General features: G+C 49.5%; 1 protein-coding gene across 2 annotated transcripts in view; it reads right to left on the bottom strand.

Moving 5' to 3' along the window:
• PRKG1 (protein kinase cGMP-dependent 1) overlaps window positions 1–15,837 on the bottom strand; it is a 276,153-nt gene that overhangs the window by 79,344 nt on the left and 180,972 nt on the right. For both annotated transcript variants that reach the window (XM_050305505.1, XM_050305504.1), the window contains exon 5: window positions 4,771–4,834. In XM_050305505.1, the coding sequence (XP_050161462.1) occupies window positions 4,771–4,834 (64 nt within the window). The remainder of the gene's footprint in view (window positions 1–4,770; window positions 4,835–15,837) is intronic.

The following is a 15,837-nucleotide window of genomic DNA, read 5'->3' as shown; positions in this document are numbered from 1 at the left end:
CCCTTTCTGAGCTGTTTCTCCCTCCCTGCCCAGGTTATATTTTCCCATATCCAGTGCCTGCTATCTACTGATTGAGGGTGAAATGGCTCTGTGCTATCAGGAGCACAACTTTCAATCACTGTCATTCAAACTCCCACGCTGCAAACACCACACCAAGGGTGGGAAAGCAGGACTTGGTTCAAGCACCAGGACCTGTAAGTGGATGTTTAATACACAGGGAGTGGGAGCAAGTTCATTTCCCAAGGAAAATAAACACCCCAAACCCAGAAAGAGCCGTATGTTGAGAAGCCAGCAAGGCCTGGGCAGGGAGGAGGATGTTCCCATCCCATGGAGGGGCTCCAGCTGGTCCAGGAGGACTCCCAGCTCCACATCCCCAGCATTCCCAGCTTGGTGGCCATTCCAGGGGTCTCTCCACAACCATGCTGACTGTTCTCTTAATTTTTGTCCCTAACTGATCCCTTGCTCCTGACGACCTGCACTCCATCCCTGTCCCAGATGCCAGCAGGTGTCACTGTGGGCAATGCAATGGGAGACGCCAGCGGAACCAAGTCTGGATCAAAGGGAAAACACCCGGCAAGTTAATTAAGATTGGGGTTTGCCTTCATATAGTTGCTAATTCTATATTTTTTGGGGCTTCTACAGATAAAATTGGATTGTCTGCAGCTCACAGATGAAAGGAGCCTTGTTGGAAAGAATCCATTTCTTCAGGGTTGGAGGCTGGAAATCACTGAGTGTTTTCAAGCAAGCACAAGGTTGGATTTGGTTTCTTTGGTTCACTGCCACCAAAATTAGCTTTTATATGTGTATAACTAGGGATGGGGGTGGGAATTTGGGAAATGGTTGGTAAAGCAAAGTCCCAGGAGGAGATGCAGACACACCCCCTCCCCTTCCAGCCTTCCCCTGAAGGATCCAGCAGAGCCCCGAGCACAAAGCAGGTACCTCACCCATCCCACCCACCCATCCCATAAATCATTTGGAGTCTGGGAATGCCCAGGTTCTCGGAAAAGCTCCTTTTGAATTCGGATACCAAGCCCTGGAGATGCTCCACACAAAGCAGGCCCCTTGTCCTGAGCTTCCCACTGTAGGACAACCAGGAGCGTTGCAGAGGTTCCTGGAGGGGTTTTCACAGCTGTGGTTATTTATCTTAAAATCAGCAGCCCAAGCATTATTTTTCTACTTTTATAAGCAATAATATGATATTGTTACAGAAAAGGACTGTTTGCTCTCTGACTCTGTGCCCTTCCCATCATGCTGGAGCAGATGGTGCCAAATGCTGCTGACACATCACAAAGGGACCTTCCAAAGAGTATTTCTGACATCCAGCCCCTGACTGAGATTTTCCTAGTTCAGTTTGAAACCTGCTCTGGTGGAAGGGAAAGATTTTGGTGCAGAGGCACTGCCCATGTCCCAGGGAACCCGTTGGGAAGAGGGAGCTGAGCTCAGCCACCTCCACCACGGCAAAACCCACCCAGTGCACAAACTGCAACCAGATTTTGGGCAGAACTGAACATATTCTGTTTGCTCTGCACAAGAAGTGAAGGGCAACCACCAACCCTTGGGTCTGCAAGCAAAAGCTGAAAATTAATTCATGGAAAAGCAGATTCCATGGGTGCTGCAAAGCCTCTTAAAACTGGGAAGAGCAAATGAATGGTTGTGGGGAAGTTTAGGACACGGCTGGATCAGGGAAGAGATGAGTCCTAGGATCTCCCGAGCTGTGACCTCTCTGTTGTCCCAGGTGCTATAAAACCCCCACCTCCACCTTGTGTTTCTAACAGTCTGCAAATCTGCCAGTGCAAATAATAAATTATGGATTTACTTAAATCCTTTCTTTCCATATCTGTGAAACCCTGGAAAATATCTAAGATTACCAACAAAAAACTCCATGTATTTCACTCCTTTCTTTCAGAGCTGTGACAGACTGGCTGAAGAATCCGCTTAGAGAGCACAAAAATATCTTCCAGATAGGGCAGAGCTGGGTTTAATCCAGCAAACATTTAAACCTCAACACCTGCATAACCCTGGCAAGTGAGGCAGCTTCAAAAATCACCATCTTATCAGTGACCTCCCGCTGAAAGCTTGAACATCCCCCCAAAAACAATAAAAATAAATTAATGAAAGAAAATACTGAATGAAGCAGCATTTGGGAAGGTGTTTCCCTGTCCTGCTGATTTGCCACGTGTCCTGCTGGTGACCCTGTCACTGCTGGAGTGCCTTTTCCTGCCCACTGAGAGGGGCAAAGATTTTCTGATGATTTCTAATGATTTCTTCACTGGCTGTCCCAAGAGCTCGGGACCTCCTGGCCGGTCTCGCTCTGAGCCCATAAGCTCAGACACCCCTGGAATCACCTTCATCCCACCAGGCCTCTCTCCCCCTGCACCACCCTCTGGCACTAAATGTTAGAGACGGAACAACCACCCCAGAGCCGCTCCATCTGCAGCCCTGCAGAAGGGCAGACCCATCAGGATGGCACAAAACCCACCCAGGAACGGCCACGGTCCCCACAGGGCTCTGCAGGGACCAGGGAATGCTGAACTCCTTCCTCATCAGGACATGAGCAGGAGTCATTTATCACGGCCCTTAGGTGGTCAGTGCCCACACGAAGGAAAAGCAAAAGGAAAACTCATCTCCAAGCTACACCTTTTATCCCAACCCAAGTGCTGCAGCAGCTCCTGCATCCAAGGACTTCCCTGGACTCCTGCACTGCAGTTTTCCAGCTGCATTTCATCTCCTAATGCTTTTTATTTTTATATGTTTTCATTGATACCACTTGAAAAATTAATAGAAAATCCTGTCCCTGTGAGATCAAATCTGTCACGACTGAAACTGTTCTGTTGCCCCCAAAGGCAGCTTTTCCCTGACTCTTATCCCACAGTTCCATCAGTAAATACACCCCAGTAAATACACTTCCTTTGATGAATAAGAGATCAATAATAAAGTAAAAATATTTTTCCCAACCAAAACCTTTTACTCTGAATTTTCCCTCAAATCTGGTTTAGAGCTCCCCCTGAAATCATCACCTGCTGCTGAGCTCCTTGTGCTGGTAGGACCTGCAGGGTGGACCAGACCCCAGGTTTCCTTTATCCAAGAGCTACCCTCAGTCCTAATAAGCCTAAAAAGATACCAATTATATTGAAAGCTAATTAATTTTACACATTTCTCCTCTTCTATTCACTGTTGCCACAGAATCCTGATAAAAGGAGGAGTGTATTCACACTCTGCTAATTAAACAGAGGCATCCCAAGAACTTCTGATCCATACTAATTCCCAGCGTGGAGCAAGAAGGATGGCTGGCATGTGCCCACACAGGATGGGAATTATGCCACGGAATCTCCAGCTTCAACACTTTCCACCGGGAGCACCACGAGCAACAGAGAGGAATTTTATTTTTCTTTATGCCATTTGTGCCTTATTAAATCCATTCTTTAACTGGGACAAGAAACATTACAGTCTATATTTAGTGTATTATAGTATCTATTTAGTGTATTACAGTATATTTACCTATATATATTATATATATATAATGTATATATTTACCTATATATATTTATATATATATAATGTATATATTTACCTATATATATTTTTATATATAATGTATATATTTACCCATATACACCAATATATCTATACACTGTACACATCTCCAGTAGCGTTACAGAGCCTATAAACCTAAATATACAGGTCAGAGAGTGATGTTCTGTTATGTAAAGCAGGGTCCCTTCAATCCAAGACAAACTCAGAGAGGATAAAAAGGCTGATTCCAAGCAGGGAATTGGGAGCTGTATCCCAGGCCAGACTGGGATAACCAGCCTTCTTTTCCACACCATCCCCCCTCAGGGTCCAGAGTTACCCCCACTTTTGTGCCTCATTTCTTCAAGGACATTTATTAAGGTATTTTTTCCTGCTCTTCCACAGAACTTTAAACGTCCCTGCAAAAGTTCTACTGACTCGATTCCCTCCCTTAACTCCGGATAAGGAGCTTAACGCTGGGTGTGTGATCCAGGGAGGTGGAGCTGTGTGTGTGGTTGGGAGGGTTGGAGACAGGAACATCGAATTGCTGGCAGCCCATTCCATAGCCCCTTCTCCAGCAGAGAGGGAACAGAGCTCCTCTGGGAACAGGCAGTGCCCGTGCACCACAAACAGCCACGGGATTTCTCTGAACACTGAAGGGAAAAGCAATTCAAATGGACTCCCCATTTTAGGGGTGGTTTCCTGCAATTTTAGGGTGGGTTTTTTTTTTGATTGGTGTTTTAGGTGGTGTTTTTGTTGTTGTTTTGTGGCTGGTTTCTTTGGGTTTGTTTTATGTCGAGACTTATTAAAAGCCTGACATTAACGAGCCCCCAGGTAGGCAAAGCCCAGCTCCATCCAGACCAACCCCTCTCTGCTGTAACTCTTCCCAAAGCACCTTTTCCATGACACCTCCTTTGAACTGCCCTCTAACATCAGTGTCCCGTAGAATTTGGAAGGAAATGCTGTTTGCACATTCCCCTCTTGTCCCCACCACTGAACCAGGGGCTGGAGAACGCTGTTCCCTTTTTGGGCATCACAGGAAGTGATTCTTTCACTCCCCAACCTGATCAAAACTCTATTTAAAAAACCATATATAAACCTGTTCCAAACTGGATTCAGTTTCCAAACAGTTCCTCTTATTATCTCAACATGCTGGAAGAGTCAACCACAACTGGGAAGCTGTTCCTGGGGAACAGCAGAGCCTGGATATTGCCACTGGAAGGTTCTGGACTCCAAAGTCTCAGCATTAAAAGCACTTACCTCTTCAAGGACATCTGCCAGCTTACTGAGGATCTCCTCGGGAAGGCTCTGGAATGTGGGAACGCTGCAACACAAGAGAAACCCCCATTAATGGATCCCTTTAGACAGGACATAGTTCCAGCTGCCCCTCCCCTCTCTCCTCCAGGGATATTTTGCCCTCGTCCTCTGGGGCTGAACAAGAAAAGCAGCAAATAATTAATGGAAATCTGATCCCTTTCCAGCACCTGAGATGTATTTTGGGATGATGGGAGACCACTTGCAATACCCTGGTTCCTCCCTGCCTGCTTTCCCCAAAAACCTGATGTTCATCAATATTGCCAAGTGGTGCTGAGCCAGAGCCAGACACAGTGTTCATTCCAGAGGCAGGGGAGCAGCACTGTACCTGCTTTAATTAAACCACTTGTCCTCCCCAGACTGATTAACAATGCACCCACACCAAGGAACAGAGGGCAGAGCTCTGCCAAGGCTGTTCCCAAGAACGGTTTGCTCAGGAGTTGCTTCCTCACGCTCCATTCCATGCTGTGAGCACAGTCCTGTGCTCCCAGTATTGGACTGGCATTCCCAGTGCTCCAGCCTGATTCCAGGAACATGGATAATGAGGTGCCAAGGGAGCTGCTGGAAGCATTTCCTTCTGAGTAAATGGAACCCAAAGCACAGCATTGCCCAGAGAAAAGGTGGATGCCCCATCCCTGCAAGGCCAGGGCTTGGCAGAGCTGAGGGAACACGGGCAATGAATGACCTGAACGGTCTTTTCCAACCTAAATTATTCTAGGACTGTTTGCCTCGTTTTTGTTAGAAAAGCAGCTGAATATATTGGCAAAGAGAGAGATCTGGCCAAAGAAAGGCAGAAAAACAGGACCTCATCCTTCAGTAAAACCTGTTTTCTTCCTTAGGAAGGGCAATTTTATTGCTGGAAACACACAGGTCCAAAATCCAACCAGAGCAGACAGGAACCACTGAAAAGGAATGATGTGATGGCTGGGCCTGAATATAACATGGAAGTTCATTACACCAATTCCAGCATTCCCAAATGAGGAATAAGCTTATGGGAGAGGATAATAGCCTTGGAAGAGGGGACAGGTTTTACTGTGGTTGCACCATTACACTCCTGAATTTAGGGAGTATTTTTTGACGGATAATTATGCAGTCCAGGGGAGGGCAGTGGAGACATCCATTGCAGACCAAATCCATAAATATCCAGGGAAATAGCCCACGAGCTCTGAACAAATGCCAAACCTCACCACGAGAACAGATTACAGCTTAAACTCAGCAACAGAGCAGGTAATGGGGAAATCAGCTTGTTGAGAAAACAAACTCCAGCTACAGCATTTCAGGGAATTACCCCATTAATATCCCAGGTTTATGATGGGCCAATATCCTCCTGAACAGCCACAAGTGTCAATGCAGCCAAATATTTGAGTCTCATAAGAAAAGGTCTCACAGAACTTGATTCCCCAGGTCAATAAAAACACACCTCTGCTCTCTGCAGGACAATATTAAATGGATTCATCACACAGCTCCTTGACTTCCTCCCAAACCTGCCTGCATGACTGAAAGAGCTGAATACAAAAACGAGTGTTTTGAAGGTTATTTCCATGTGGGTACTTGCACTGAAGGGAAAATGGAGCCCCAGCTCTCAAGGGAGAGCTTAAAGCAAAACAGCCGAGCTGCAAATTGCTCCAAGTGGGAAAACACATGTTAGGGAGGCAAAGGGGAGCAGAAAACTCCAAGGAAATCTCTGATCAGCACAGCAAGAGGTGTGAAAAATTGTATCTGGTTTTCTACAGCTGTGTGGGATCTGTGAAAGAGCCTGAACATACAGAAAAGCAAACGCTGAGTTCAGTGCATTCGTTATTTGTGGTAGGAGAAATCACAGCAAACGGAGCCCCAGCTCATCAATAAGTGACCTCTTTGCCCAGAGTTTTTCCAACAAGCTCCTCTCCAACTGCTCCTTTAACCCCATCAACAATGAAGATCTTAAAACAGCCCTGTCACCTCCTCTAGACAGTGACAACAGCTCCAGAGGCACAACCAGGCAGAGCACATCCCTAACTTCAGGAACCTGAGTTTTAACCCCAAGTGCCAATAAAGCTGATTATTTTAATCCACAACCACCCCAATGCCGGATGAGAAAAGATGTGGGACTGCCAGCAGGGGACAGGATGAGGAGCAGCCCTGGACCTTCTCCAGTCTCCCTGCCCTGATTCCCCCTGGGCTGTGGCAGGGAAAAGAGGAGCAGCTCCTGCTGGTGAGGAGAAATGACTTTTCCTGGCTGAATTCCACCCTGCTCAGCTGTGAACACCGAGCAGGGGCTGGCAGTCCATATTCCCGGCGAGGGCACCCTGGGGAATCGCTCTGTGCCTGCAGCTATTCCAGCTGGCTCCGAATGTCACTCGTGCTCCCAGAGAGCTCAGCATGCCCAGCACCAGCTGCCAAACTCTGGGAAACAGCTGTGCTAAACCCCCCTGGTGAGGGTCTGTCCTGGCACCACAGCTGGGATGTGTCCATCCCCAAGGAGCTGGGGAAGGCTGGGTCACAGGGCTTTGGTTCATCCCTGTGATCCATCCCATGGGATTACTTTGGTACAAAACCAGCAGGGGCTTCCAAGCAACCCTGGCTGTGACCCAGGGGTGGATTCCAGCCTAAGAGCCAGTCGGTGGCAGAGATGCCAACACCAGGACAGGACATTTGTCTTCCCACACACAGGAAAACTGTGCAGGCTTCTTGGCTCTCCTTCCCTCAGCCCCACACAAAAGCAACCACTCACTTCCTAAATCCATCCCAAGACGTGTCTCCCAAACTCTGGGAGGCTGCTCATGGGGAGTGTTCATCCAGCTCCATACAGATGATCCTCCTGGGTTAACTGTGCAACAAACCCTTTCTCTTTTATTCCTGGCTGGCACCACAACAATTGCAGTTGTGGCCACTGTTCCCTGCCTTGGGAATGCAAGCTGGGAATGCACAGCTCAAAACGATGTTGCACCAGAGAATCACAGGATCATGGAATGGTTTGGGCTGGAAGGGGCCATAAAGCCCCTCCAGTGCCACCCCCTGCCCTGGGCAGGGACATCTCCCACCAGCACAGGTTGCTCCAAGCCCCGCCCAACCTGGCCTTGGACACTTCCAGGGATGGGGGAAACTTGCACTTAAAGTGGGATCTTGTAGAAGACAGTTTCAGAAGGGAGAACAACAACAACAACTACTGCTCCTACACCAAATTTCTACCTTAGGGGGCAGATCCTGTCCCTGTCGTGTTAATCCAGCCAAAGAGAGCAAAAGAACCCAAAGCTGATTCTGGAACAAAGGCTGATCCAAGGCAGGGTGCAGAGGCACAGCAAGACCTGCCTCTCTGTTTTGCACTGTCCTGTGTGGGGGGATTCCAGGAATGCACTTCAAACACACATTTCCCTCCTGGTGAGGGAGTCTGACCCTGCCTTTCAGATCAGCAGCAAAACCATCTCCCAGCGTGCTCGGAGATGCCAAGGGGACTGTTCAGTGCCCAGAGTGCCCAGCAATGCCTGAGTGCTGAGACCAGCCAGGGACTGCCCTAGAGCAGCTTGGGGGGCCTCCACATGGGGTTTGAGCACTCCCAGGGCCCCTATTCCAGCCCAGGCTCTGTTTGTGTTCAATAGGCTGCACAGAAACTCCAGAGTATTATTTTCCCTTGCTCCTGTCAATCCCTGACAAGGGCTCATTATCAGACACAGCCCTCCCACTGCATCTCATTTGTCAGTCACGGGGGAGATGGTACAATTTCATACAAAAATTCAATTGTTGCTTGTCATGATGAGAGGGAGGGAGAGAAATTAGCAGGTATATGAACCCCTTCTCCCATTGTACATGAATTCATTCAGGATGATTCATCCTGAAAAGGACAATTGCTCCCAAAGAGCTACAAAAGCTCAGCAGCAGCAACTACTCTGGAAACATCCCTAAACTTCAAGCAGGCCCAGTTCTGGTTACTCATCTGGAGGCAGAGGATCCACACTCCCAGCAGTGCTGCTCCTGTGCCTCCTTAGGGAGGAAAGCTGCACCTGCTGTAATCCCTGGAGTCTGTTACGGGATGCTCTCTGCTCCAGGAGCTGGCATTTCTTCATATTTGCAAATCAAATTATAGCTGCAGTTCTGAAGCAAAGCTTCTGTACCTTCCACCTCCCCTGTGTATTCCAACATTGTCAGATCACAGAACGCCCCTCCAAGGGTTTCTCTCCAGCATTTTTTCTCCATTCTCTGGGGGTTTCATGGGAAATGAACCTTCACCCTTCAGACTCAGAGTGGGTGCTCCAAGCCTGATTTCAGCATCTCAGCTGAATCACAGAACCCCAGGATGGTTTGGGTGGGAAGGACCTTAAAGCCCACCCAGTGCCACCCCTGCCCTGGGCAGGGACACCTCCCACCAGCCCAGGCTACTCCAAGCCCCATCCAACCTGGCCCTGTAGACTGAAACTACAACTCAGCACAGCCCATCACCTCACACCCGGTGCTGGAGAACAAAAGCCCTTTGTGAGAGACTCAGGCCGTGCCTCCAAAGGGACCCTTAAACACTGCTCAGTGCAGAGGACACGGCGAGTGGAAAGAAGTGACAAGTGGCATTTGCATGCACGTCCTGCTTTGTCCCACTCCTCCAAATTGAGTATTTACAGCATCTCCAGGCCCAGCTGAAGGCAGGCGTGTTGTCTCTCACAGATCTCTGCTGCTCTTGACAGCAAATTGTCACAATAATCTCCTTTTCACGAAGCCCCTGACAACACTATTTCCCAAGCAGGGAGCTGTTTGCTGCTGGAATGCTGCTCCCCTCCCTTCCACCAGCCCCATTAAACCAAGGCATTACCAAGATTACCATAATTTTCTGTCTTCATAATTACATTTATACAAAAGAAAAATGAGCTGTAAATGTTTCTAAGATCAGATGAATCACGAGCCTTTCACGTTCTCAAAGGAAACTTCTTCCAGCTCCCACCAAACCAAAGGGACCTGAAGGAGACAGGGAGCTCCCGGAGCGGCTCCTGAGGAGATGCCCAAGGGCTGGAGCATCTCTGGGAGCAGCAAAGGCTGAGGGAGCTGGGGCTGTGCAGCCTGCAGAGCACCCCCTGAGAGGGGCCCTGAGCCATGGCTGGCAGGGGCTGCAGGGAGGGGGCAGAGGATGGCCCAGGCTCTGCTCGGGGGGCCCAGCAATGGCACGAGAGCCACGGGCAGGAACTGATGCCCAGGGAGCTCCACCTGCACAGGAGGAAGAACTTCTTGGCTGGGCAGGGACCCAGCCCTGAGCAGAGAGGGGCTGGAGTCTCCTCCCCAGGAGGGAGAGGCCATTCTCCCAGCACTGCTCCCACCCGTGTTATTGATTTGGGAGCAGTTCAGGCCATTTATCCTCCCCAGGGCTCTGAAGGCTGACAGATGGCAGCTCATCTTAATTCCTTCTTTCTAATGGCTTTTATCCATACCCTTGGGAATGCTGCTGCTGCTCTTTGTCTTTCCGTGGAAGAGCTCCGTTATCTCTGAATGCTACCAGGACTTCTGCCTGAGCTGAGTCTGGATCTACAAAAAAACATGTGCTACTCTGTGTTTCAGGAGCCTCAGCGTCCCCCACACCTTTAAGATGCCTCCGAGACCAACCCTGGGAACCCTCTCTTTCTCCAGGACAAGCCTCATTCCCTTACTGAGTTAAAGCAAAGCAGAGGAGATCTCTGAGGTCACAGTGCTGTCGATTTTCTCCTTCCTTCACCCTCGCAACTGAAGAGTCCAAAATTTGCTCTGCACAGTGAAGCTCCACGGCTGAAAATGAATCAGGGATTGAGGATTTTCGAGGGGCTTGGACTGTATTGGAGAAATAATCAAACAAGCTTGACAGACTCAACATACGGTTCCAAAATTCAATTGTTTACGAAAACATAATCTTGGGAATATTTCAGGCAGGCAAGCAATGAAATGGGCAATAAAACCCCTGAACAAACCAGAACCAACGTGCTGCAAAGTCAATTCAGTGGTTCAGTACAGATCTGTTGTGCTGCTGTCCAAGCATTGTTGATTTCTCTTCAGGGCTGTGACCCCCCGAGCAGCTCCCTGACTGCGACACACCCAGACCCGTCCCATTTCTGACATCCAACCCACACGACCTTCCTACTGCAGCATCCCGGGGTTGGAGGAGATGCAGCCACCGGGTGGACGGAAGTGCACAACGCATTCCAGGGACAAAGCAGTTTGGAGAAGGGGGAAACCACCAGTGAGGAGTGAGACCCTCCATGGAACAGCCACTCTCAGCCATCAGAGAGGGAATTTTGGGGGAATGTCACACTGGATCCAGCACACATTGGATCTGTCCCCACAGATGTTTAATTTTGCTCTCTCCAGCCCATCCTACTTTTCCACTCTTTTTTTCTGCCGTGACAGGAAAGCTTCCCCAAGTGCCATCAGTTTGTTCCATGAGTTGCTGCTCAGCAGCCTGCAGGGGATCAGCACCGGGCACAGGTTCCTCCGTGTCCCAGAAGGGATCCCCGCCGGCACACGGATCACCCGCCCGTGGGGGAACCCCTCAGCCTTGTCCACTGTCCTGCTTCCAGCCTGCTGAGCACACAGGTGGCACTGCACTCCTGGGGAATGCCTGTGGCCCAGGAGCTGTGCTGTCCCTCCTAGCCCGCAGCAGCACCCAGGGAGCCCGGCCGTGCCCAGGGCCCGTCCCCACCCCGCAGTGGCTCTCCCAGCCCAGCAAACCCCATTTGGGAATGTAATTTATGCCAGTCAGCTTTCTCCCTGTTCTTCATGGGAAGAAGGTCGTGGTGGTGAGGTGATGGCTGGCTGACAGGGTTTATGTTCTGTACATTGATTTATTCAAGGCCACACGGCACCTTGATTAAACCCCCATTATATACGTTTGAGAGGGAACATTGCAGATTAAAATCTGACTCATTGACAGCTATCAAAATACAGTTAAAAGGAGTGAACAACAGGTGTTGGAAGCACTTCCCATAAATCCATCCCTACTTCACTGGTATTTCTGATTTATTGAGGATCATCCCTCAAGTTTGTGGATGACTCAGTGTACTCCTCTTGGGTGATTAATTTCTAACAAAATGCCCTTTAATAGTCCACACATATCCAATATCCCATTTATGGACCAGGCACGGAGATCAGGACAGCAGCACCAGGGTGAGCACACAAGGATTGACTTAAAACAAGGTCCTCTCCAATAACCTCCTCCAAAAATCCCCATTAACAGCTGTTGGGACAACCCATTTGTCATTTGATAGGGATTCAGAGTGGGTGTTACCTCCTTGGGAGAAAGAGCAGATGGTGGAAGTCATCTCAGCGGTGAAGGAAGGCAAGGCCCAGGGGAATTAAAAATCAGATAAATGGAGATTTTTCTCTCATCCCCCCATTTCCAGCAATAAGGAAAGTTGTAGACCAGCATCACGTGGGCTGGAGCTCTATTCCTGTGGGAGCCTTGAAGACAAGGGTGGATATTTCCTTATCAAAACGTGCTTTTCCTTCCTCTAACTGAAATCCAGTGGAGGTTGTAGCAGATCTCAGTGGCCCAGGGAGTCTGTCCCTGGGACACCCAGGACCTCGAGAAGATGGTGCTGGGAACAGTTTGCTGGTGAAGGATGGGAAGTTATTGAAACATCAGTTTATCCTGTCATCAAAAACCACATGGGAACAAAAACTCCTGGATTTCTGGCTGTTCGGATGGGCAAATCCAGGTCATGGACTACAACCCTGGTTTCCTCAGAGGATCCAGGAGATGCTGCAGCTGCAGGGGAGCAGAGGCTGTGTTGGACAGGATGTGCTCCCTCCAAGTGCCCCGTGCTGGTCTGGCTCAGCCCCACCTCCTGCTGAGCAGGGTTTGGAGCAGGAGATCCCAAACACGAACCGCTCGGTTATTCCGTGCTCCGAAAGCAAGTGTTGATTCCCCCTGCCTTTCCTCCCCAGAGAAGGGCTCACTCTTTGTTTTGTTTCCAGCAGCAAGACAAATCGACTGGTTTGGAATAACACCCTTTATCCTCCCAGCCCCGGGCAGAGCAGCACAGATCCCGTGGCTGTGTGTTCATGCATACGCATATTTCCACCTCCTTGGAATTCCAGCTTCAAAGTTCTGTGGCTCCAGCAGTTTTTCTTGTTAAAATCAGTATCTTATTGACTCATGGTGTGCTTTGGGCAGCCGGTTCTCCTCACCCTCCTTGTCAGCAGCTTAGCAGAACAGTAATTCACTGCAGGTCAGCTGGAATTCTCTAAATTATTAAGAAGTTAAGGATTTTTACCATCCCTCTGAGGGCACTTCAGCCTAAGCCTGATTTGTCTTCATCTATAGCTCAATTTAACGGCACAAAACCTGCGAGCACGTTCTTTGAGATCACTTCCACTGCATGTAATGCCCTTTTCTTCCTTCCCCTACCCTTTAAAATACATATTTGTAATTGCATTGTGAACTGCTGGGGCACACGGGGAGTTTGTCTTCATTGAACTCTAAAAACTCTTTTCATCTTCTCCCAGAAATAATTATCAGCTTAAATTATTCTTCCTAATAAGCATTAACTTGTATCTTTTGGAGTCCCTGCTCAATTCCCGCACTCTGGTGATTACTGTCCCCCTTAGTTTCTGGTAATCTCTGAGATGTATTTATTGGCAAGTCACTTGTGTGATATTCCCAGAGACTGCATATAATTGAATATAAAACGCATTCCTGACGCTCATAAAAGCAATAAAAACATCACCCTCTGCTTGCACATTAAAAATTCATCCCATGCAGGCAGAGGACAAAGGCATAAAATGATCATTATGGTGTGAAATGGACTCGGAGCAGGGACACGAGGCGGGGCTGGCCCTGCCCATGGAAGCATTGACAGAGCAGTGCCCACGGCAGGGCTGAGGGGACGGGCACAGGTGCTGCACACAAAGTGCTCTGTCAATGCCACGGCTGAGGGTACCTCAGCTCACCTGCAAAGAGCGAGCTGCACCACCATTAACAGCAGTGCTGAGAGCAGAACAGGCGCCCTGAAATCATCCCCCAAAACACCGCCGTGTGTTGGTGGTCCCAGGTCTGGGCTCCTCTCCTGAGGAACACACAGCCCAAAAGGGGAGTACAGCACAGGAAATCTCTGCCCACTCACAGCACAATCTCCACACTTATTTATGGCTCAGCAGCTCAGCCCTAGGTTTGCTGGGCACGGTGTCCCTGTGGAACCCGGATACTGCGCTTGCCTTTCATCTTCCAAACGGCTTCCCACTGCCAGAGGAATAGTGGGAAGGAATTGATCCCTGGGAGGGTGGGCAGGCCCTGGCACAGGGTGCCCAGAGAAGCTGTGGCTGCCCCTGGATCCCTGGAAGTGTCCCAGGCCAGGTTGGATGGGGCTTGGAGCAGCCTGGGCTGGTGGAAGGTGTCCCTGCCCATGGCAGGGGATGGAAGGAGATGAGCTTTAAGGTCCCTTCCAACCCAAACCATTCTGGAATTCCATGATTGCATGAAAATCCACTGTTTTTCTTGACCTGACACTCTTCTCCAGCAGTTCCCTGTGGTATTCCAGTGTTTTTCCCTCCCTCTTTCATTCCTGCCTGAACTAAAGATTCAATGAGCCTTCCAGCACAGGCTGCTCAACCCTCTTCTGTCTGCTCAGCACAAAGTAACTGCAACAGGTAATTAAGCACACTGTGAGTCATTAACTCCTCTCAAGATTCCCGGGAGGCTCCTTCAAATTGGGTCTAGAAGTAGAAATTAAAATCCATCTTTTGCTCACACGGATTAATCTTTCCTAAGAGGGAAATATCACCTGCTCCTCCTTTCCCCCTGTCAGACCTGACTGACTTTGGCTCCCACATCTGGGGTGCAGCCCCAGTCATGGAATCACTGATCCATGGAATGCTTTGGTCTGGGAAGGACCTCAAAGCTCATCTCCTTCCACCCCCTGCCACGGGCAGGGACACCTTCCACCAGCCCAGGTTGCTCCCAGCCCCATCCAGCCTGGTCCTGGACACTTCCCAGTATTCCAGCAGCTCCGTTCCATTGGGTTTGGCAGCTGGCTCAGAGCCCAGTTCTCCTCTTCGTGCCTGAATTCAAATGCAAACAGCTCCAGGAATTCCACCCTGAGGATTTGCCCTGCTCCACGTTGATAGCTTGTTATCCCTGAGACACTCCACAGAGTTATTTAAATCCAGGAGTTTGAAGGGATTTAACCCAGCAGAGTATCCCAGGTCAGGCTCCCAAAGGTGGGAGTGGTTCCCATCCCTGACATTGCTCTGCCTTCACCTTCTCACTCCCAGTCACTGCTTTCAGACCAAAATCTGCACTGAGAAGGGATTTATCTTTAAACTGTCAGCATCAAGGTGCAGCTGAGACCTAAAGGGGCAGAAACCCCCTCAGAGTACCCTTCTGCCCAGCCCCTCAAAGCACACACAGCAAACAAAAGCTGCCGTTTCCAAACCAAAACCAACCCACCATTTTCGTTAAAACTCATCAACAGTTGCTCAGGAAAGCCAAGAATACTTGCTTCAATATTTATTTTATTGCAGCCCCGCAGTTTTGGCCATTCAAAAACTACTCTGAGTTGCTACCACAGTTCTGCCACAGGGTTTGCCTTGGCAGACCTTGGGAAAATGCTCCCACCCAGTGTGTGGAGAAGACCCTTCTCACTGTTCCCTGGGGAAATGGCTCTGCCTGGCACGGGAAAAGGCCTTCATTGTCCAGTCAAAAAACCCTCCCATGGAGGCAGCAGCTTCCTGAGATCAAGGTCAAACACGGGGAACATCTGCGTGTCTTCTGGAGACTCTTCCCTGGCAGAGCTGGGGAATGTGCACCCCAAATGTCCTGAGCAGCAGCTTCAGCTCAGTCAAGAGGGAGGGAAGAACTTGAACTACCAGACACAAGTCCTGGTTTTTGGCTCAAAGCAGCAGCTTTGCTGAAAGCTCCCACACTGCCCTTCAGCTCCACCTCAGCTGGGAGCTCCCAGATAGGAGCCAGCTTCTCTGTTCCCCTCAAATCAACACTTCCAATTCCAGGAAGGGGAAAATGCCCATCATTACAAGCCCTTCCCTTCTCCTGGCCACCTCATGGATCTGCTCCAGCCACTCCCAGGCTCCAGT

Source organism: Myiozetetes cayanensis, unplaced genomic scaffold (genome assembly GCF_022539395.1).
Source record: "Myiozetetes cayanensis isolate MyiCay16 unplaced genomic scaffold, myiCay2020 scf10, whole genome shotgun sequence".
Lineage (NCBI taxonomy): Eukaryota > Metazoa > Chordata > Aves > Passeriformes > Tyrannidae > Myiozetetes > Myiozetetes cayanensis.
The sequence above is the reverse complement of the archived record's forward strand: the minus strand, read 5'-3'. Positions and strand labels throughout refer to the sequence as shown.